The sequence below is a fragment of the Mytilus edulis genome, chromosome 10, assembly GCF_963676685.1.
Source record: "Mytilus edulis chromosome 10, xbMytEdul2.2, whole genome shotgun sequence".
In the NCBI taxonomy this organism is placed as follows: domain Eukaryota; kingdom Metazoa; phylum Mollusca; class Bivalvia; order Mytilida; family Mytilidae; genus Mytilus; species Mytilus edulis.
In genome coordinates, this window is record NC_092353.1 from 82,977,630 (window position 1) to 83,002,476 (window position 24,847).

The 24,847-nt window shown below is 42.6% G+C and overlaps 3 protein-coding genes across 3 annotated transcripts; 2 read left to right on the plus strand and 1 right to left on the minus strand.

The window, feature by feature from the left end:
* Positions 1-10,735: 10,735 nt before the first annotated feature.
* Positions 10,736-11,149, minus strand: LOC139493052 (M-phase phosphoprotein 8-like). Its single transcript, XM_071281193.1, has one exon. It carries the CDS (start codon positions 11,147-11,149, stop codon positions 10,736-10,738), a length of 414 nt encoding a protein of 137 aa, XP_071137294.1.
* Positions 11,150-13,554: 2,405 nt separating this feature from the next.
* On the plus strand, positions 13,555-14,382 carry LOC139493053 (uncharacterized). Its single transcript, XM_071281194.1, has one exon. The coding sequence runs from the start codon at positions 13,555-13,557 to the stop codon at positions 14,380-14,382; it is 828 nt and encodes a 275-aa protein (XP_071137295.1).
* A 371-nt stretch (positions 14,383-14,753) lies between these two features.
* On the plus strand, positions 14,754-16,040 carry LOC139493054 (uncharacterized). Its single transcript, XM_071281195.1, has one exon. It carries the CDS (start codon positions 14,754-14,756, stop codon positions 16,038-16,040), a length of 1,287 nt encoding a protein of 428 aa, XP_071137296.1.
* Positions 16,041-24,847: the final 8,807 nt, after the last annotated feature.

The following is a 24,847-nucleotide window of genomic DNA, read 5'->3' on the forward strand; positions in this document are numbered from 1 at the left end:
CAACAATTTCCTTCAATTTAAATACAAGTTAAAAGTTCAGTATATAACTTGACCACATGTTTTTTTTTATTTCTATAAAGATATGTATTCTGTAATTTAGTGTTAAACAAACATCTCATTGCCATTAATAATAGCGTAGCATTTCTATACATATATATCTAGGGATTGTTGATATTGATGTGTGGCTTCTTGTTGCACCTCCCCCCTTTGTAGACATTTCATTTCCTGTCTTCGTAGGAAGCCATATCAATGAAATACAACTTGTGCTCAATATTAAATAAAAGGACACAATCAGTTTTCCCTGTTAATTATTTGAAAAAAAGAACATTATTTATTTCAGTACACTTTTATTAGTATATAATTTATATAATTATTTTATAGTTTTTGAAAATTAACCACCAACATAACTTAAATAAGTAATCCGATACAAACATATTGTGACTATTTTCAATGCATTCAAAAACTCCAGTTTAATTATTTATTGCATACATGTACATAGTGACTTTTTCACATGCATTCCAACATATTTCTGACAAATAAGTTTACTTAAACAAATTGTGACTTATTTTCCTGTGACTTTTTTTCTTGTGACTTTTTTTCCTGTTACTTTTTTTCCTAGGGATATTGTGACTTTTTATCCTGTGACTTTTTTTTTCCGTTTACCGTTAAAATATAGTAGTTTTCGAGTCAGAAGTGATAATTTAATTTAGAATAAACTTTAAAGATAAAAGAAAAATATAAAACAGAAACCTTAAGAATGTTAATCTTTCAAAATATCTTTTTCGTGCATGAGTTTTTTTTTGTTTTGTTTTTAGCAGTCTTAAAAGAAACTTTTATTACCTTTTTCCTGTTATGTCAACATTTATTGGGAGAAGTTGTATATTTATTACCTATATAACAAGCAGAGGTTTGACAATCATGCATGTCACCCGTAATTACATTTACATGTAAAAATTTCCCTTTTTGGATCCAGATTTAAAAACAGAATAAAGAGGGTTTCTCCTGTTTCTTAGCGAGTAAGCAAACATTTAATATTTCCGACAATGTACATGCATTGTTTATATCCTACAATTTAAATCTGGCTCTTTAAGGTTTAATGTATTTAAACTCTGACTTATGTTTTTAATTATTTTGAAAGCAAATTGAAAAGTATGTCTTATCAATAACCATGATGAAATAAAAAAAAATCCATAATAGAATCGTGCATTATTTGTGTATTGGATTACTTGAATTTCATCTCTATTTTGTTGACTGACACATGACGAAATAGTTAAATTTAAATATTTTACAAAACCGTTGTCATTATCAGAGACATATATTCACATATGTGTCAGTTAGCGTCAAAACAGCTAACAAATGTGTTTATTAAGTATGTTTAAAGTATATGATGTATATTGTATCTACCCAGCCCTTCTGTATTTCACTGTTTTTTTTTTTTTTTTAATTTATTCAACAAATTTCGCTTGTCCAGGTGTCATTAACGGTGATGTCCACACCATGATTAGTTTGTTATTTGCGTGCCGTCTGCAGAATGTCGCCCCTCCTCTAAAAAAGGACGGTATAAAAACTATTTTTCATATAAAATCTTGCAAACGATTGTCGTCCAATTAAAACACTCGTTACATTGTTCTTTGATATAATTATTTAGAATCCGTAATAAACCTTAATTATCTGGAAAATGAGATAATGAATTATCTGACGGTATTTTTAAAATATAATCTGGCAAACGATTGTCGTCCAATCAGAACACTCGTTACATTGTTCTCGTATTCGAATTTGATAAAAAAAATATTTATATCTTGTATTGTTTCAATATTAAAAGTGTTGGGTAACGTAGTTGAATTTTAGATTAAATTTGGGAAGTTGTGTTTACATGTATCCCAATTCAAGCTTTGTAAATAACATTGACATCTTCAAACAATATAGAGACATATTTCAATCTGTATATATTATATTTAAATTTGATTGGAAATTATCCAAATTACAATTGTAAATGATGCAAACTAAGCAATCAAGCTAACCAAAGTCTCGCTTTACATGCATTAGGAAATCAGCTGTAAAGCCAACATAAAGATAGCCGCTATATCCTGAGAAGAGACCACGATGAAATTTGAAAGTTTAACAAATCTTAGTTTTTACGGGAACGAATATTTTGTTAAAACGTTGTTGTGATCAATACGGAAGCGTATTAGCGCCACACATTTTTTTTAATTTTTCTTCCTATGTTTGCGTTATAACGCAAACTTAACGCAAACCTTTGCGATATAACGCAAATATCTTGATTTCAATTATTCATTAAGTTTTGTATATATGTCCGTCTGTCATTCATTTCGGATGTGATTTACAAGTAGATAAAAAAAAAAGAAACATACATACAAGGCCAAATCATTATAATAAATATGCATAGGAATAATGGAATAATTTAAGTGCAATTATACATAAATTAAGACTGATTTGTGCATCAGAAAAGTATATAATTTAACAAGAAAATGGATATAGTTTAGTATATAGTCATATTAAAATTGAAAGATCAAAAATAATGTCATACAATTGTTAAACCAGCCTCCAAGTCAAATAGACAAAATGATCTTTCTGCTTTAAAAGGAAACAGTTGTTTTAAATCTCAGAATATGATCAAGATTCTTTGATAGAAAGTCATTGAATTTTCATTTCAATATAATGAAGTATTTTTAAGATGCTTGGGTAGCAATTTGAATAGAGAGAACATAATTTTATTAATAAAACATCTTTGTTTATAAACTTTCTCAAATATAAAAATGACATCATAATGGCAAACAGGTCATGCTCAAAAGCAACCTTAACAAAAAGAAAACAATTTCTCTAATGAATTACTCAATTTTCTTTGCAATATATATACTAGTAGAAACATGGATATCGTTTTTGGGGACCTTTATAGTTTGTTGTTCAGTATGAGCCGATGCTCCGTGTTGAAGACCGTTATTCGGCCTATGATGGTTTACTTTTACGAATAGTGACTTAGATGGAGAGTTTTCTTATTGGCACTCATACCACATCTTCTTATATTATTCTGCTCATTATTAGTCATTGATATGATCTAATTATTCAAGCATTTTACTTTGCAATTACTACAAAGGTGATAAATTTTAATATATACAGCCTCCTCCATTAATAACTACGGTTTCCTTTGGATCTTGAATAAGAAATATGATAAAACAAAGGTTTGCGTTATAACGCAAAAGGTTTGCATTATATCGCAAAGGTTTGCGTTAAACGCAAAGGTTTGCGTTGTATCGCAAAGGTTTGCATTATAATGCAAACATAGGAAGAAAAATAGAAGAAAAAAAATGTGTGGCGCTAATACGCTTCCGTAGATCAGAGCATCAATGACGTAATTTAAAAAAATAAGACGACAAGGTCGGAAATAGTTCTAGAGGTCTAATAGCAAGAAAGTCTCCTCACTCAGCTTGTGGTTATGTGTTGGTGGTGGATAAGAGTCACACCGACTTACAATTGACTATTTCTCTGCGGTTACAATTAAAGATCGTTGTCGAAATCAACACTAGGGAGATACCATTAAATTTTTACAGGGTAGGGGTGGGGGAGTTGTGGCCAGGATGAAACATGTTGTCCTGCATTTTTCGTTCAATGTAATCTCAATGTAAATGTAGTCCTGTTTTTTTTTTGTTACACTCTATTCTGTCCTGCCTTTCTTAGTTATTAATGTATCCTGACTTGTTTTTCATAAGTTCATCATGACTTTTCTTTTTTGCAAGATGGCCATACTGCCTTTTTTCTCTTAACTCCTGTCATGCCTTTTTTTCTTTTCAATTTTCATACGTCAGACAAACTTCTTCGTGCATGTGACTTCATATATATATATTTCAAAAGGGATAAGAAATATCTTAATTGATAAGTTCTACATTGCATTTAAAAATCCATTGAAAGAACATTGTATAATTAGAAATCATTGTCCGCTGTTGGAAGTTCAGTTTCGCCATGTTTCGTGCTTGTCATAAGACGAAATTTCTGGGGTTTCGATTGTTAAACTCGTTAAATCAAATAACGAACATATTCCATCTCAACCTGAGAAAGATTGGCTCATTTACATTAATTTTATCAATGATTATCGTTTTTGAGCTGTTGTACTTTCAATGCTATTTATAAACGCCGAGTAAAATTTTAAATGTTTGGTATACAAATTTTTAATTATTAGTAGTGTCATAATGAGAATTCTGCCGCAAGACCATTTTCCATGCAGAAATCCTACATCAGACCCCAAATTTGGGCCCCCGGGATGCAAATGGGTCTTGAGTGAGTCGGGGATGCTGAAAAAGTGCTTGGAGGTAAGCTATTTGGGTGTGGAGGGTCTTTTTTCGACGGGGAAATACCTCGTCGGAAAAGATTATTTTCTTGCGTAATTATTAGTGAATTATCTCCCCTGATTTTCGGGAAAAAAATTGCGTTCTTTGCAGATATTTTCGCACCAGAGACCAAGGAAAGGAGAAAGAACCTACCAGAATCCCTAAAAATATGCTTCTGATGAGATTTCAGTAATTTTTGTTGGGGTCCAAAGGTATGCAGGGGGAAATTTTGCAAATTATTTTGGCGATATGCAAATTTTCTCTACCTTTTGCAAGGAAATCCTTGGAACAACTTAGTATAAATACTAATCGAAATCATATAGTAATAATACTATGCACAAGCTTGGTGATTTAGAAAAGTCACCATTTCATCTTAAAAAATTAAAAAATTTTAATAGTATAAATAAAATCATGTCATCCAAGATTATAATGGATCGTCTTGGAGATTCCGTCTGCGAAGATAGCAGACCAACTTCATCTCCCGAAATGCAGAAATTCTGCAATACCCCATTGAAAAGGAAGAAGGAGCAACTTTGCAAAGGCAAACCGGGGAAAGATGGACTTTGCTGGAGGCACTCCCCGCGGCAAGACGATACATTTCAACCGATCGGAGGGAAATTTCGGGTGACCGAGACCATGGGGGAACTTAGGAAAATTGCTAAGGAGGAAGGGGTGAGGGGATATAGTAGGAAAAATAAGATGGATTTGGTGCGGCTCATTGAGTCGGCGACCGACCGAAAATTCAAGCGTCGGGAAGTACTCACTAGGAAGCAGCTCAAGGCGATAGCAAGGCGCAGGGGGATCACCAATTTCTCCCGGCTGAAGAAAGATCAGCTGGCTGAGAAGGTGAAGCAGAGCATTGAAGAAGCCGCCGACCAGATCGAGATTGCGGATAAGCGGGAGGCTGTGGGAGGGATATTTGGCACGGTGGACATCAAGCCAAAGACGCAGCTGGACGTGGAGACTTTCATAAGGCTAAGCTGGGGGAAAATCCGAAGCACGATTTCGGAGGGGCTGGTGGAAAAGAAAGGGTTGAAAGTGGAAATACTACTCCACGTGGAGATGGTAAGGATTATCCCAGCGACCAGTGAAAATAACTACGCCAATCCAATATTCCGATCGGCCTCGAGGGTAATCCTCGAGTCGTCAGATTTGGACGAAGAGATAGCGCAGATGGAGGATAACATCAAGGAAAGCATGGAGGCTTTCAATGCTAAAGGGAGTGGATGGACCTTTGGACACATCGAGAAGCTGGAGATTCAGTTGAATGAGCACAAGCCCCTGAAGGGAAGCTCATATATACCACTTCCTAAGAAGCTTGCTGCCAAAAAGGCAATAGTCAACGTGAAAAATGAGGATCAGCAGTGCTTCAAATGGGCGATCCTCTCAGCCCTCCATCACGAGGAGGTGGATCAGAAGAGCAGCCACCGGGTCAAGCAGTACGAAAAGTGGACGGACGAGCTCAGGTTCGACGGCATCGACTTCCCGGTCTCATTCCGGGGAATCGATAGGTTCGAGAAGTTCAATGAGGGGATCAAGGTCAACGTATATGGATTCGATATGGGGAAGGAGGGAGGGGTCTACCCTATGAGGATATCTGAAAAGGAGGATGCCGGGGCAAAGCACGTGGATCTAATGCTAGTGGCTAATGATGAGACGCGACACTACTGCTGGGTGAAGAATCTCTCTCGGCTCTTGACGGCGCAGGTAAGCGATCACAACGGGGAAGCTTACTTCTGCCGCCGATGCCTGAACCACTTCACTCGGCAAGAAAAGCTTGACCAGCACATCGAATATTGCGGTCAGAAGAAGGCAGTGAAAATCGAGATGCCGAGCGAAGGGAGCTACATTAGCTTCCAAAATCACATCCGATCGATGAAGGTGCCATTCGTCGTATACGCAGATTTCGAGTGCTTCACGACCAAGGTCCAGCCTGAACCAGCGAAGTCGGGCGTAGACAGAATCATGCAGATGCTGGAGCACTTTCTGGAGCTTATCAAGCAGAAGGTAGAAGGGGGCGAACCGTCCGAACCTCATACCAAGATCCTCCAGAAGCACGTACCATCGGGATTCTGCTACCATATCAAGTGCTTCGATGAAACGGTATACGCCAAGGAGCCGGTGATCTATACCACGCAGCAAGAAGGGGAGGACGTGGGGCAGATCTTCGTGGATCGGCTCACAAAAGACATCCGGGAAATCTATCAGCAAAACGATTTCAAGAAGCCCATGACGATGACGGAGGAAGATAAGATTGCCTTTGCGGAAGCTACCAAGTGCTTCATCTGCGACCAGGAGCTTGGGGAAGATAGGGTGAGGGACCATTGCCACTTCACAGGAAAATTCAGGGGGGCCGCGCACAATGATTGCAATCTGAACTATCGGGCGCCGAAATTCATTCCGGTCATCTTCCATAATCTGGCCGGCTACGATGCCCATCTCTTCATCAAGGCGCTGGGGGCCACCGAGGGCAAGATCGATTGCATCCCCAACACGGAGGAGCGCTACATCTCATTCACCAAGAGCGTGGCGGTTGGCTCGTACAAGGATAAGAAGGGGAAAATGAAGACGCTCTATCAGCACCTGCGCTTCATCGATAGCTTCAAGTTCATGGGGGCAAGCCTGCAAAAGCTGGTAGAATCCACGCCGGCCGATGCCTTTACCAATATGAGGCGAGAATTTGGGGCCAAGCCGATGGATCCGGGACTCTTCAAGATTGGACACTTTGAGTCGGAGAATGGGCGAAGCATTACCTTGCGTGAAGTGATCGACCGGGAAAAGCTGAAGCATATCGTGACGCATCCGGAGGACTACGAGCTGGGAAGTAGATATATCAAGGGGGAGAAGGTGGATAAGGATGCTCAGCTGACGCTCTTGCAGGATTACTTGGTCCGCACCAACGCCCTGGGTGAGTGCCCGATGCGATATTACCAGCGCCATGGCTTCGGGAGGTATTGGACGGGCGAGAAGATCGGCCTTCAGAATATCAGCCGTCGCATCCGGCATACCCTATGCGCAGATCATATGATCGATATCGATATGAAGAATGCGCATCCGACTCTGCTCTCCTGGTATTGTCATGAAAATGGCATTGAGTGCATGGGGCTCGACGCATATATCAGCGACCGAGAAGGGTTAATTGCAGACCTGATGGCCTATGAGGGAATCAACCGGGACGATGCGAAAACCTATCTGCTCGCCATCATCAATGGGAAGATCGCCAAACTCGAGCATGACGCACCAACCTGGCTCCGGGACTATTATGAGGGGATGAGGCAGATCATGGATGAAGTGATCAAGCTGAACCCTGACCTACATAAGCTTGCTCGCGAATCCAAGGAGAAGAGGGGGACGAACTACAATATCGAGGGCACAACCGTGAATTACGTCATGTGCTCCCTGGAAAATAAGGCTCTGATGGCGGCCTTTGACTACCTGACCGAGCAGGAGATCGAGGTGGGGTCGCTCGTATTCGATGGACTGATGATTCATAAGAAGGGGGTTCCGCGAACCAGGCTGCCCGAGATTCTCCAAGGCTGCTCTCAGAGGGTGAAGGAAGTCGTTGGGGCGGATATTACCTTCACGGTCAAGGAGATGGATGAAGGGTATGATATCCCCACCGCGGAGATCGGGCAGAAAAGCCATAACTTAGATCTGCTTCTGCGCAAAGGAGTCTACCCCTACGACTATATGGATAGCTTCGAAAGGCTCCAGGAGACCCAGCTCCCACCCAAGGAAGCCTTCTTCAGCACGCTCACCGGTGAGCATATCAGCGATGAAGATTACGCTCACGCTCAGAAGGTCTGGGAGGCATTCGGATGCAAGACCATGCGCGATTATCACGACCTCTATCTCGAAACCGACGTGGTCTTACTCACCGACGTCTTCGAGAATTTCCGCAAAATCTGCATGGAGCAATATAGTCTCGATCCGGTGCACTACTACACAGCGCCAGGGTTAGCTTACGACGCCGCACTCAAGTTTAGCAATATCAAGCTTGAGCTTCTCACCGACCCCGATATGATGCTCATGGTCGAGAAGGGGATTCGCGGGGGTCTGACCATGGCGTCTCAGAGATATGCTCGGGCGAATAATCCCTACGTGCAAGATTTCGATCCAAGCAAGCCGACCAACTATTTGATGTATCTGGACGCAAATAATCTTTACGGATGGGCGATGAGTCGGGCCCTACCCACCGGAGGTTTCAAGTGGATTAACCTCTCGGAAGTCCCAGACCTCAGCACGCTTGGCGAAGAGGATGAGCAGGGATATATCTTGGAAGTGGATCTCGAATACCCCAGGGAGCTCCACGATCGTCACAACGATTATCCCCTCGCACCGGAATCCATGGTGATCAATGGAGTTAGGAAGCTGGTGGCCAACCTCCACGACAAGGAGAAATATGTGGTTCACTACGTGAATCTCAAGAAGTATCTTGCCCGGGGGCTGAAGCTGAAGAAGATCCACCGAGTCCTCAAATTCACCCAGAGCCCATGGCTGAGGGCTTACGTGGAGAAGAATACGGCTTGCAGGACTGCAGCATCCACAGACTTCGAGAAGGACTTCTTCAAGCTCATGGTCAACTCGGTATTCGGGAAGACCATGGAAAATATCCGGAATAGGGTGGACGTGCGACTGGTCAATAGCGAGAAGATCGCCCTGAAGCTAGTGGCCAAGCCCAACTTCAAGCGTAGGACGGTCTTCAGCAAGAATCTGGCCGCCGTCCATCTGCATCGCACCAAACTGGTCTTCGATAAGCCCATCTACTTAGGATTCTCCATCCTTGATATATCAAAGACCCTGATGGCTGACTTCGTCTACGATTACCTCAAGCCTCGGTATGGCGACCGACTCAGCATCTGCTATACGGATACGGATAGCCTGATCTGCGATATTCAGACGGAAGACGTATATAAGGATATGGCGGAAAGCGTGCAGCAGTGCTTCGATACGTCCAACTATGCCCCAGACCATGCGTCCGGGATCCAAGTCGGCGTAAATAAGAAAGTGCTTGGCAAATTCAAGGATGAGTGCGCCGGCCACCCGATGACCGAGTACGTAGGTCTCCGGCCGAAAGCATATGCCTTCAAGGTGGATCGCGAGGAGTGCAAGAGGGCTAAGGGTGTGAAGAAGAGCGTGGTCGAGACCAATCTGACCTTCGCTGACTATAAGGAGTGCCTGGATACGGGCAAGGAGAAGTATCGCTCGATGAAAATCATCCGCAGTCGGCTCCACCAGGTCCTCACCCTAGAATCCTGCAAGAAATCCCTCTCCTCCAACGACGATAAGCGGTATATCCTGCCGGATGGGATCCATACCCTAGCGCATGGTCACTACTGGATCTAATAATAAATGAGCAACATACGAGTGCATGGAATCCTCCTCCCCCATAAGCCCCTTTCGAACGTAGAGCTCGAGGAAGCTGCATCTGCCCTAGGAATCCCCCGCTTCAGAGGCGTATTTATGCGCGACGCCCTGCCACCCACCCCCAATCCCATCGAATGCGGCATCCTCAATCACGACGATCGCGATGGCCCCGGCACGCACTGGACTTGCTGGTATAAGCGCCGAGGGCTCAAAGTCTACTTCGACTCTTACGGCCTACCTCCGCCCGATGAGATGGTCGATTATCTACGGCCGGAGATTCGATATAATACCGATGAGCTGCAGCGACGTGGGGACGTGGTCTGCGGGCATTTCTGCTTGCACGTGCTGAAGCTGCTGGCGGACGGCTGGGCCTTCGACGACGTAGTATTCTCACTGTAAATAAATGGACAAATTTGGATCAAGTAGACGAGCCCCAGCTCGCTCCATGCTCCAAGATCTCGATATGAAGGACTATCGCATCACCGGGTTGGGAGAGCCGAAAGACGACGCGGATGCCGTGACGAAGGAATGGGTGGACGATCAACTGAAAAGAATCTTGAAAGACCTCGAAGCCCTACAATCAGAATGCAACCAATTGAAGATGGATCTGAAGCGGATGACCAGGGAAATCAACGATTCAATCAAGACATCCACCAGAGACAAGGTAGACAGGACAGAGTGCGTATCGACCAATGGTGGTAAGATGAGCATCGACTTGGATATGCAAGGGCATGCGATCCGCAATCTGCCAGAGGGAAGCCGGTCAGATGAGCCGGTCACCAAGGGATGGTATGCTAAGAATTGGCAGGAGCTGGTGGCAAGCATGCAGTCCAGGATAAACGACCTAGAAAAGAAGATCAAGTCTAGTAGGTCCAAACGACGGGTGAGCGAAATTGATGATCATGATCGTTCCATTGACTCAATCAAGACAACGCTTGAAGGTTGGCACGCCTCCAACCGGGGCTGATCTCCCCATAGCCTTTCTGGTCTCTCTCAAGGGACCGGAAAGATTACTGATAGGAGGCTTATTCCAGGTCGGATTGCTTGATCCAAGAGTTGAATTCCTTGGGATATCCTTTCCACTTTACGAAGGCCTCTTTCACCCCACCTCGGGTTCGTCGTCGCAAAATCTTCTCGATCCGATAAACGTCCTGGTCGGTGCGCTGGAGCTCCGGCTCGTAGAAGGATCCCTGGATCTCCTCGTCGTTGAAATCCTTGAGGCGATAGGTGGGTGGCTGCGTCCCTAGAGCCTGGGAAATGGTGAAGACTTCTTCTGTCCAGCGAGGTGTATAGCCTTTCTCGAAAGTGCCCTTCTTCTTGGTGATCCGGACTTTATCGCCAACGTTGAATCGCTGAGGCTGCATGGGTGGGAGATAGCCGTAGAGATTCCAGAAGACCTTGGCCTCGTGCTGCTTCTGGCTGGCAGCGGTGGGAGTCATCTTGATAGATCGATGCTTGGTGGTATTATACTGGCGGACGAGATCGTCCAAGACGGGGAGGTAGGCGCGCGTCGAATTGGCTGAGAAATATTTGAACATTTTCTCCTTCATGGTGCGATTCCAGCGCTCGACGACGCTCGACTTTTCCTCATTCTCAGTGGAGTAGAGCTCGACGTCGTGCTTTTGGAGCAGATCCTTCACCTCACGATTATAAAATTCCGTGCCCTTATCGGTCCATAGCTTCTTCGGCGTGCGATCCTTGAAGACGGTCCGAAAGGCATCCCGAACCGTGGATCCTTTCTTATCCTTGAGCGGCACCAGCCATCCGTACTTGGAGAAGACGTCGATGATGCTCAAGAGATATTTGAAGCCTCGATTATCGCGGGAGAAGGCGCTCATATCTACGAGATCGGCGGCCCAGGTCTTGTCCACTCCGCCCACCACCACGCGACGCTTCTGGAATTTGCGTCGGACTGGCTTATGCAGCTCTTCGGCTAGCTCGTCCGACCAACGCACTTTTTTTTTTCCTACTCCCAATCCAAATCGTGCCTTGGTGCCAATGATGGGTCTGACGATGCTTCGATCCGTACGTTCCCGTGCAGTGGGATTGGACATGGCGTCGAGCGAGGTTAGCATCGTCTTATCGCAGATGGAATTGCGAGCGGCCGTATCCTTATGCTTGGCATAGCAGAGATCGTGGTGGTAGGCTGCTTGATCGACTCGATTGATGGGTCTCGACCAGGCCTTGGGAGTGCCATCAGCATTCAAGCGCTTGCTCAGGTTGGTCCCCGGGCCGGTGAAATTATGCCCTGGCAGATGCATTTCGACGGGCATTCGATTGATCAGCTTATTCATGAGTCCAGCCCCCTTAGCCGCTACGAACTGCGACTTCCTAGCCCCGCAGACGGTGCAGGTCCCCACCTTCCGCCGCCGCCCATTGCTGGTTATCACCTCTTCCAATCCTACCGTATCCGTCTTCCTACGGCATTTCACGCAGTAGATCATTATTTTATATAAATGGACATCGAAGATATCTCTTATAGCGATAGTGCTCCCACGAGGACCAATCACTTCCTCCTCCCCAATCGATCGATCCGGGGCCTCATCATCGGGAAGTCCGACTGCGGCAAGACGACGCTGCTGAATAACCTCCTCCTGCGCGACGGATGGCTCGACTACGATCGACTTTACGTCTTTGGGAAGTCTCTTCACCAGCCCATCTACCAACTGCTGCAACGGGCGCTGGCGAAAGGGTTCTCGAAGGAAGATATCCGCACGCTCATCTCCATCAAGGAGAAGTGCCCCTACTCACTGATCGATGCGCTTGAAACGTTGAAGCCATCGACTCGGTCGGTCAGCATCGAGCCGTTCTTCTTCGAGCAAGGGAATGATGTGCCCGACCCTCGCCAGCTCGATCCCAACCGTAAGAATCTCATGGTCTTCGACGACTTGATGCTGAGCAAGCAAAGCAAGTGCGAGGACTACTACGTGCGCGGCCGCCATAATAACGTCGACTGCTTCTACCTCTGCCAAAACTACTTCAAGCTACCCCGACAATCGATCCGGGAGAATGCCAACTTCATCTGCCTCTTCAAGCAGGACGATAAGAATCGAGATCATCTGCGTCGGGATCATTGCAACGATCTCACTAAGGAGCAGTTCGATGAGCTATGCAACCATTGCTGGTCAAAACCCTACGGCTTCTTGACCATCGATCTCTCGAGTCCCAAGGCGGCGGGAAAATATCGATGCAATTTAGATGAATTCTACGTAGTCTAATATATATAGAATGATGGAAGAATTTTTTCTGGAGAATCAAGAAGATTTGGATGCTTTAGATCCTCCACCACCACCCCCGGCCCCAACCCCTGAGTGCGAGCATGAGTGGTATGACGTATTTATTGGCTATACGGGTATCCCAGGTTTCCTCTGCTGCAGATGCGGTGCTGAAAAATTCGCGCAACGTATGGATCCTGAAGATTTTGCAGGAAGGAATTATAATCACTTCTCTCGCCGCCGGAGACGTCCACGAGAACCGCAACCGCAGTGCACCATCAAAACTGTTCGTGGCAGTCAGTGCATGCATCCATGCCACCCGGGTAAAGACCAATGCACGAGGCATCTCAATCATCCCCCAAGGTCCCCACAACCACTCTGCCATACCAAGATGAAGAAAGGTATCGAGTGCAAGCATCCATGCAGACCGGGTGAAGACCGATGCGGGAGGCACCAAACGCTTAGGGGCGTTCGTTCAAACGCTTAGGAGCGTTCGTTCAAACGCTTAGGGGCGTTCGGAGGCGTTCGGCGCAAGAAAATTTCCAGAGATTTTTTTTTCTCCGGAAATTTATTCCCCATCACCATTCTGGGTTCGTCACGACCAAACCTCCAAATGCTGCTATAAATAAATGACGTTCATCAAGATCACTGATCCAAAGCAGCGCGAGGCGCTCGCTAAAGAGCTGCAGGATACGAAGCGGGCTATTCAAGCGAGCAACCTGCAGCATCGTCTCAGCAATATCGACCTGGACCGAGATCTCACCAAGGTCTTCAAGCCCGTGGTAGAGGCTCAGAAGGCAGCAGCTTCCCAGATCACTCAAAAGATCGAAGAACTACCTGCACCAGTGCCAGCCCTACCCCCGCCTCCCGAACCACTTCCCATCGAACCACCCATGAATACTATCCTCGGACCTCGGGCTCAGAAGTTTCTCAAGCTCAGCATGACTCCGAACGCCGACTACACGTTTGGGCTGAGAGTGGAAGGCAATACGATCATGATCGGGGGCTTACCCGTCAACTTCGAAGGTGATGATATTTTAGTGGATGGGGTGCGCTACAAAGGGACCCCCGGCCTATGGGAGCTGATGGTGATGAAGCGTCCCGAATCGTATGATCCCGAAGATCTGATGACCTATGGCGAGATCTTGCGAGCATCGGGTGCCATGTATCAAGGAAATTCCATCCTATCGAGGACCCCAAAAGCGAACAGAAGCTACAAATGGAAGGAGATCGTATCACACATCTATAAGCAAGATAAATTTGGCAGCGGTATGCCGGCCGTATTTCTCCCCAACGACTTCGACCCTTTGCTAGATCGTCTGGATCTGTGCGCCGCTGCCTATCGAGCTGGGAACAATGGAGTACGCAACGAGATGGTGGCCATCCTCGACGCCATGAAGCGTCTGGGGCACGTCGACCATGGCGAGTACGTTCAGCTGCATCGTCAGCTCCTATAAATAAATTATGCCTCTATTGATTAATCAAGGATATCGTCGGAAGTATGTGGTGGGTGGTCGAGGACTATTCGACGTCGCCACGAAGCTTCTCGGGCGCGTATTTACCTCCTCCACCGCTAAGACCTTAGGAAGCAAAGCCATGAGCGCTGCCACCAATGCTGCTATCAAGGGAGTCGAGAAGGGAGCTTCCAAGGCCGTCGACCACGTCGTAGAGAAAGTATCGCGCCGCAGCAAGATCCCAAAGCAACACGCCCCCAGCAAGATCCCGAAGCAAAGGACCTCGCAGCAGCGAGCCCGCCTGAATAATCTCATCTCAGGCGCTGGCATCGCCACCATCCACGACTTCGTCCAGCGCTATAAATAAATACGCAATGGCTGAAATTCTCTCCATCACTGAAGAACTAACCTTCGATGAAAGTCTCCAGGAGTATCAGGTCCACGAATATGAGCCCCAAGCCGGCGCCCAGCTCAATAATGCCGGTGCCGAAATCCGCATTAATATCGAGACCCAGGACGAGTTTCTCCATCCCGCCGAGAGCTACCTCTTAGTCGAAGGCAAGCTTCAGAAAAACGACGGGACCGCCTACGTCAACGGTGATCTCGTATCGCTCGCTCATAATGGAGTGATGTTTCTCTTCCGCAGCATCAGCTACCGACTCTCCGGCCAGCAGATCGAGCATCTCAACGATCCAGGCGTCGCCACCACCATGCTGGGGATGCTCACCTACCCCGACGACTTCTCCAAATCCCAGGGACTCAACCAGCTATGGTTCAAGGATTCCACTGCCGATGCCGAAGCGGAAAATACCGGATTCGCAGCTCGGCATGGATATATCATCACCAAACCCCTTTCCAAGGGGTCATTCTCCTTCGCTATTCCCCTTAAGCATATCTTTGGATTTGCCGCCGACTACGAAAAGATCGTTTATGGATTCAAGCACGAGCTCTCTCTGGTGCGCGATTCGGATGCCAATGCAGTGCTAAGAGCTGCTGCCGTCAACGACGTAGCCAAAGTAGTCTTGAGCAAGGTATCGTGGTTCGTCCCCCACGTCACCCCCTCCGATCAAGACAAGCTGCGGCTCTATAAGACCATCCAGAGTAAGTCCAAGATCGACTGCGGATTTCGCATGAGGCAGTGCGATTCCATAGCCGTGCCCCAGACCACTCAATTCAACTGGCGCCTGGCTGCCAAAAGCGGACGCGAGAAACCTCGATGGATCATCGTCGCCTTCCAGACGGATAGGAGCAATGATCAGACGCATAATGCCGCCGTTTTCGATCACTGCCGATTGCGAAATATCCACGTGACCCTCAATGCAGAGCGCTATCCCGCCGTGGATTACGATGCCAGCTTCACCCAGAATAAGGTCGCCAGAGTCTTCAAGCAGGCTGCTGATTTCCGCAAGCATTTCCATAGCATGGAAAGTCTGCTCAGCAATGGTGGCGTCAATCCCTCCGACTTCATCGATCTCTACCCTCTCTTCGTGATCGACGTGAGTCATCAGTCCGAGCGCTTGAAGGAATCCACCGTGGATATCCAGATCCGAGCCGAATTTGAGCGCAACGTACCTGCCGCCACCGAAGCCTTCGCCCTGATCATCTCCGATCGAATCCTCCAGTTCGAATCCGATGGCCGGAAGATGAACGTCGTCTTCTGAGGATGATTATATAAATGAACGCTTCACTTTTGCAAAAAATCGCCACCAATACCGAGCCCAAGCAGGGGTTCTCCTTCATTGTATCCGGCACCGGTAGCCGAATCCTGACCCGGCTCAATCCACCCCTGCAGCTACGTAAAGACAAGGACTACGAGATGGCTTTGGTGAATCTGGAGACGTACTACTCTATCCCCAACATTCATGAAGCCAATAATTCCCTACGCTACTCCCCCAATAACGGCCGTCGCTGGTTTCCCATCACCCTGAGCACCGGCTCCTATGGCATCAACAACATCAATGAGGAGATTCAGCGCCAGATGCTGCTCAACAAGCACAAGAAAAAGATCATCATCGATGCAAATCGCGCGACCCTGAGAGCAACGCTCACCCAGGCCACGACCTATCAAGTGGATTTCGACGTCGACAATAGCATCGCTGACGTGCTGGGGTTTGATCGTAAGATGTATGCTCACGACAGATCCACGAATGGCTACAGAGAGGGTGAGCGCATCGTCAATATCATCAGCATCAATAGCATCATGGTGAATAGTGATATCATCCATGGTAGCTTCGTCAATGGCTCCCAGCAGTCCACCATCTATAGCTTCTTCCCAGGCGTCGACCCCGGCATGAAGATCCTCCAAAATCCAAAAAACCTAGTCTACCTACCCATGACTCTGAGGACGATCAATCGTATGCAGACTTATCTCACCGATCAAGACGGTCGCCCCATCGATCTACGCGGTGAGCATCTCACTATACGCTTTCATCTTCGCGAAGTATAGATAAATGACTTACCAAGAATATGGTTTGAACTTAACGAAAGGTCAAGCTGATAAGCTGCAAAGGGCAGCCAAGAAGGGTTGCCCCGTCACCATCCGCCTATCCCATGCAAATCTTCGAGGGGAGCACGCGATGCTTCTCACCACCCGTCAAATCCAAAAGATTACCAAGCTTCTCCAGAAAGGCTCCGGTGGTATGAATCTGGAGCTGAGTGCCACCCAACTGAAGGAGAATATGCAGAAAGTAGGTGGTTTCCTCCCCATGCTGGCCGGACTGGCTATGAGAGCCCTTCCCATGGTAGCCAAGACCATTTTACCTGCCCTCGGAGTGGGTGCTTTGAGTGGTTTGGGTAGCACTGCTATCTCCAAAGCCATCGGCTCTGGGTTGTATTTGAAGCGTGGTGGATGTGTGTGCATGGTGAAACCTAGCGGCAAAGGTCTCTACCTCAAACCGTCCAATGCCCGCATTATCCAAGGTGACGGCCTCTACCTAAAACGGGGTCAGCAATTCCACGATGGTTCCGGCCTGATCTTAGGTCCTAATAGCCCCTTCAAGAACGTACCCCTGCTCGGCATGCTCCTATAAATAAATGGATGATGAAGTAGATAGCAGACTCGAGGATTTCCTAGAATCCGAGGTCCAGAAATATTCCCGCATGCTTCGGATCTATAAGCGACTTGATAAGGTAGTCTCCATCGTCCTGGCTGCGGCCTCGATCAGTAGTCTATTGCTCACCAGCGGCACCATGGGATCGGCCTTGACCGGGGTTGGTGTCGCGGCGTCCCTCCCCCTTGGATCCCTCGCATGCTTGAGTGCTACGACCACTCTAGTGCTCTCGCTGATCACCAAGCGAATCGCCAAGAAGAAGATGAAGCATCGCGATACTCTCCGCTTGGCCAGATCCTATCAGTCTCAGCTCCCGGGTGAAGATGGTACCTTTGCCGTCTGTCTGAAGAATTACTACGATGGAAAGGATCGACTACGCCAGCCATCGCCCCCATTCAGCGAAAGTCTAGCCAAGCATTCCCAAGACCCTCGCTGATCCCAGTCCTCAAGTATCTTTTTCCGATGGGTTTCCCCATCAGAAAAGGATTCTCCCACGCCCCCTCTCAAATTACCACTTCAAAGTCAAAGTAGTCATACCCGCTCTTCTTTGACTTCTTCATCCCATAATTATCGATCTTGAGCAGGTGCCACTTTTGCTGCGATATTCGCCGCAATTCCCAGATCATCCTGCTGCACGCCCAGACTTTGGTCTTTACCCCTTTCCTCTCCAACGTCAGAATCATACCCTCCCCGCACTGGCTTTTCGTCTCCTTGACCTCCACGACTTGGAATATTTCCCAAGACAGGTCGCGCCACCTCAGAATCGGCTCGCGTCTGGCCTCCCTTTGAGCTTGTGCCCTCTTTCTCACTTCCTCGTCGCTCTCTTCCCGCACGGGACCTAGCAATCGGATATGTTGATCCATCTTTTGAAAAGATTCAGAATTCATGATTTATTGGATTTCCAAATTTTTTAATCTATTTTGGTGAATTATTACCTCCAAGCACTTTTTCAGCATCCCCGACTCACTCAAGACCCATTTGCATCCCGGGGGCCCAAATTTGGGGTCTGATGTAGGATTTCTGCATGGAAAATGGTCTTGCGGCAGAATTCTCATTATGACACTACTATTATTCATCTTTAAATATATTCAGAGGACAATGGGACATATCGAAGAATCTTTAAGTTCTGACGAAAATTATAGTGTTTTTCTATCTTTCCAAAAAGTATATAAAAGTACCAAGCGTTTTTCTCAACTTTGACAACCTTATTCTGTAACAGATCTTGGCAGTATTTTCCAACGGCAATTTTCAAAGTGCTTAGACAATTCCAGTGCACCGTTACGATTCAAATATGATGTAATGGTATAGAAAAACCTTGCAGTTTTGTAACTGTTGACAAAAACATGCTACATTTTAGAAAAATGGCTGTTAAGATTTTACCTATAACTGCCGTCGCCATATTGGGATAGTCGTAATTCCAGTTACGGTTATCAGTTTAATACCAGTGCAGTTGAGAAATATGGTGCAGTTATTCAAATGCAGATGTAAACCTTATCAATATTAAACCCGATCCCGCAAGCAGCTGTGGTCATTCTGTTGAGGATAGTATTCACTATTTTTAAGTGCCCTTTTATCAACGAAGCAAGAGAAATATTGTTTTCAAAATTAGAAAGATCTACTATTATATCCATTTTGCTTTTATTGGTTGGTGACGGTGACCTTTCATTTCAGCAAAACAAAGACATTTTTGAGTCTGTACAATCATATATTATTAATTCGTATATTTTAACAAATTTGATTCGTTTAGGGATAGTCACATGTTAAACTATATTTTCGAAGGTAGAGAGAAAACGGCGGATAACAAAAAGCATATTGCACAGAGCATATTGCACGGTTATTTTTAGAATATCTAAAAACCGATTTTCTTTGTGACGTCATGTAATGAATTTCATGATATCGTTAAACGTTTTGAAACAAATGGTATCTGTGATCGATTATTTGACGAAAAAAGTCTTCAAATACCTAAGATGTCAAACAAACAAACAAAATAATTAAATAACAACTAATATGTTGTTATTGTCAAGGAGACAATATGATGTATAAAATTCAAACAAAATCAAATGACGATTTTGATACAAATATGCATAATGGTCTGAAATTAATAATATAACAGTTATAGTCTTTGTATGAGGTCAATACAGGATATATCGACCCAAAGAAGTATATCGACCTCGGACTTCGTCCTCAGTCAATATACTTCTTTCAGGTCAATATATCCTTGTATCGACCTCATACAAAGGCTATATTTGTATAATATCAGAAATACACTAAGATTTAGAACATTCAATTTAAATTCGGAATTCCTACTTCCCAACTCTTCACTCTAGTTCAGTTTTATATATTACTCTTATACGTTTTGTTTTTGAAACAAGGCTATATTTTGTCCAAAGACAAGCACAACAACTCAAAAGCGAATTGCGAGAAGTGGTTTCGTATTTCGTTTTGGTTAAAGAAAAAAAAAATACTAATAGTTTATGTAAAATAACGACTCTCGTATGGTGTCGCGTTTATATCTTTTTAATGCATTGGTGCAATTAGATGCAAACAATAATGACCATAAAATGTCAGGTTTGCGAGATCAGACAGTAACCTAACAACTAATTAACTGATAGTAATGTTATACAAGTATGATGCAAGTACTATTTAAAATTCCACTTTGGACTCCAGAAGAGTGGTTTAGATATATATTATATTTATTGTTGAGTTGCTGTCTCATTGAAATATTATACTCAAATCAGGTTTTGTTGAAAAAATAATGTTATATTGGAAAGAGGAACGCATTTCAACGTAGATAAATCAAAAATATAATATAAATTCATGTTTTATGTATTCTCTGCGTAAAATAGATGCGTTTCAAAATCACCATATCGCAAAAATAGTTAAGTTGCCTATAATATTGTATATATAGTGAACGTCAAATTAGCGATGCTGTGACATTTTTATAGACCAACATTCGACCGCTTTGTTTTGATGATTTTTGCATTGCTCTTTACCTTATAGTTTAAAATATCCAAATGTTCATTTTGCAAAGGGATTTGACATTATGCTGATGTTTTCGAAAAACTAATCTTGTTTTTACTCTTTTTGAAGGTTTTAAACTACATGCCCTTAATAATAGTAGACACCCATTCAACGCATCGATATCCGATACTTATCGATAAAAATATAATTTAAAGCATAGCACATTTTCATTTTTATTTAGAATTTATCATACTGGCTTCATATTTCTGTTCTGAAAATTATAGCACATTATTTTTCGTTGTTTTCTATAGCCAACACCGAAATTACTAACGTAAAAAGTTTGTCAAAGGTTTTGTGACAGGGGACCTTTTGGGATTCATTTACTTAGTATTTATTTTGTTTAATGTAAAATCAAGATAGCTGTCCGAATGAATGCCGTTCAAATGTTATAGAATAGGAGGCACGTGTGATTTGTACATTAGTTACGCCAAAAAAAGTGATTATATACAACGAATAAGAAGAAAAAGAAAAACAGTACTTCAAGAATGCAGTAATAATGAAATAAATTAATGACTAACGAATTTACGAACTTTTAAAAATAATGTCCACATTAGCCATCATAATCATCATACAAAGATCAAATTAATGGAACAAAATCATCTACAGATACCGTACTTGTTTTCATTCATCAAACTGGTAAACAAATAACTACCGAGAAGAAAAGTCCATGCATGGTATTGTACTGACGGGATTAAAATAACGAATTGATGTTTTCTGTCAATGAAAAAAAAATGTATGGACTTTAACGGTGCTTTTTTTGTGGACTTTAGCGTAACTTGTTATTGTGGACTTTAACGGTGTTTTCTTGTGGACTTTAGCGGAGGTCATTTTGTGGACTTTAGCGGAAAGTTTGTGGACTTTAGCGGCGTTGTGGACTTTAGCGGCAAATTGTTGTGGACTTTAGCGGTGTTGTGGACTTTAGAGGAATTGTGGACTTTAACGGTGCCACAAGGCACATACGAGAAATTGTTTTTATTTGAAATTTTTCGAATAATTGTTTTTTTTTTCTCGTCTGATTTTAAAATGAATAAAAATATCTTTAATCTAAAAACATATGGTTTAATTACGACATATAGATAAAACTGCTATTCAGTCGATTTTAAAATACATGCTATAAAAGAGAATACATAAAAATACTTAACAAATTTAAACAAAAAGTCAACCTTAAGACCCCGAATATACTTTTGTAAGAACATTAGATTAATTCCGAATTCCATCTAAAATACATTGTTCATTTAAAGAAAAAAAATGGTGATTCCTTAGGCTATTTTCAAAAAAAAAAATGACTGAATTCTCTGCAGACTGTAGTTTACTCACACATTTTTCTACGGCTAAAACAAATCATAATTGTATCTTTTAATTTGTTTAAATTTATTTCAGTGTATATTTTTCAAACTTTTTATGTAAATAATGTTGGATCAAGATCGAGTCAGATTAAATTATTAATTAAAACTAAAGCATGTATCCAATCTAAATTTTACACATATTATCAGCTATATCAAAAGATTAAACAAAATACAATTTTTGTTTTATATTTAAAAAAAACATGTACGCTAAACTATGCACGACAAGAAACGATGTACGCTTAAACGATACGATATACGCTAAACGAAACGATGTACGCTAAACGATACGGTATACGCTAAATGAAACGATGTACGCAAGATCATACGATATACGATAGAAGGGCGCTTATGTTATCGTTTATGGTATGGTTTATGGTACATGGTTTCGTTCGTACATCATTTGTTCAGCGTCCGTACAACGTTCGGTCAGCGTTTCGTTTGCATTCGTACATCGTTCGAGAAGCGTACGTACATCGTTCGGGCATCGTCCGTACATGGTTCGGGCATCGTTCGTATTGTTAACTTTTACGTTACACGGACTGTACTGTAATTTCAAGACGATTTGTTAATTCAAAGACTTTTTCTAATCCACATCAAAAAAAAAAAAAGTTGTATTACTGCGCAATGAATACATAATCAATCAAATATCAAAAGACAATTAACAAAAAACATTTGACTCAAATAATATCAACACCGACACCGTTTGTAGGATTTAAAAGTTTTCTGGCACATTTCATTTTCTTTTTAACACTATTTGTTAATCTAACCATCGAAATGAAAAGGAGAAGTTTAATATATAGTGAACATTTGTTATTTTTGCGACTCTGTCATAGTGCCTGTCCCAAGTCAAGAACTCACCATGAGATGTCTTTTGTCATATCGGATTATTTGTAAAAATAATGACAGATCATTGATAGTTTTGTATAAATTATCAAATTTCTTTTGTAACAAAAGTCGTATTAGAGCTTATTATGTTTTTAGCACACATCTTAATCCGTTATGTTTCCCCTCGATGACTTTTGTATTTTTATCTCATTGAGTTTTCTCATTCGACATTTTCAAAAAGTCGTCTTTACCGACATCTAAGCAAAATTCTAACTAAACATAGAGGGATCGTATTCAAACGTCGAAATAATCTGATTTAATATTGATTGGATTTCGCTATTAACTTGTACGAAAAATAATTCCCAAACATTGTAAATGTATTAAAGTTCAAATTTAGATTAATAAAGATACAAAAAGTCATTTTCAGAAAGACACCTAAGCATATTCTGACTTAAAATAGAGGGATTGTATTTAAATATCGAAATCTTTTGATCATGTTGATTTAATATTGATTGTATTCCGCTATTAACGTGTACGAAAACAAATTTCAAGTTCAAATTTAGATTAATGCAGATACAAAGGGTGCTTTGAAATTATGAAATGGTTGATTCTGTGTATTCTATAAAATTAAGTATTTTCACAACAAGGTATGCATACTCCCTCGTGTTGAATTACAATTATTTACTAAAAACTCTTACGTATTTACTAAACGGAGGAAATGTTTTAACATATTCAAAGATTCAACACAAAGGAGTAGGTTCAGTAAGTCCCCTTTTTGGCCCCCAAAATATAGGAGTTTTACAAAATTGTGAAAATGTAATCTTTAAACTATGTTTTGGAAAGTAAAATGCTTCTGCTACAAAAATATGAACTGTTTTTGACAAAACAATGCACAAATATTGCGTACTAGCATCATTAAGTCATGCTAAATTACTGAAATCTTCAAAACTTTAGCATTTTGGTTAATTTTTAGACGGTTTCCGTCTAAAATGAAAGTGGCCGCATTCGTGTTCATTCATAATATTGAAATGTAAGTTGTATTTGATGATAATCTAAAACATATATAAAGGTTGATGATGAACACGGATGCGGCCACTTTCATTTTGGACAAAAACCATCTGAAAAGTGACGTTTTTTGGCATATTTGATAGATTTTTCATATTTAAGCTTGAATCAGCGCGTATGTAATGACTAAATCAGTTAAAATCTTTCACATAAACTGATCGCATCAATTGAAATAGACACTTACGTGTTTAAAAAGTGCCCAAAAACTTTTGTTAGATGAAGCTAAAATTTGAGGCAAAAATCGGCCCTTACCGGACCTACTCCTTTCCAGAGATCAGTTTCATTAAGATCCTTGTCTTGCTTGTGAGAGATGCACTCTGTGGTTATTTTGTTTTTCAATGTTTGTGTTGTTCCAACCAGTAAAAGTACTATTTGTCATAATATCTTGATTTCATTTAAATGTGTACCCTCTGTTAATTCCTATGGTAAGTGAATCAAATTAACTGATTGTTTAGTATATGATGATGTCTTAGGGTAAGAAAAGTAACATGTCCTGATGGTTTTGCATTTGGTGTTGTCTTTGGGTTATACAATTAACATGTACCGATGGCTTTGTATTTGATGATGTCTTAGGGTTATACAATTAACATATACCAATGGTTTTGTATTTGATGATATCTTTGTGTTATACAATGAACATGTACCGATGATTTTGTATTTGATGATGCCTTTGGGCTATACAATTAACATGTACCGATGGCTTAGTATTTGATGATGTCTTAGGGTTATACAATTAACATATACCGATGGTTTTGTATTTGATGATGTCTTAGGGTTATACAATTAACATGTACCGATGATTTTGTATTTGATTATGTCTTTGGGTTATACAATTAACATATACCGATGGCTTTGTATTTGATAATGTCTAAGTGTTATACAATTTACATGTACCGATGGTTTTGTATTTGGTGATGTCTTTGTGTTATACAATTAACATGTACCGATGATTTTGTATTTGATGAAGTCTTTGGGTTATACAATTAACATATACCGATGGCTTTGTATTTGATGATGTCTTTGGGTTATACAATTAACATGTACCGATGGTTTTGTATTTGATGATGTCTTGGGTTATACAGTTAACATATACCGATGTATTGGTATTTGATGATGTCTTTGGATTATACAATTTACATATACCGATGGCTTTGTATTTGA

What these genes read in the sequence shown, in the direction of transcription:
- LOC139493053 (XM_071281194.1), top strand. Translation starts at nt 13,555, where the DNA reads ATGACGTTCATCAAGATCACTGATCCAAAGCAGCGCGAGGCGCTCGCT.
- LOC139493054 (XM_071281195.1), top strand. Translation starts at nt 14,754, where the DNA reads ATGGCTGAAATTCTCTCCATCACTGAAGAACTAACCTTCGATGAAAGT.
- LOC139493052 (XM_071281193.1), bottom strand. Translation starts at nt 11,149, where the DNA reads ATGACTCCCACCGCTGCCAGCCAGAAGCAGCACGAGGCCAAGGTCTTC.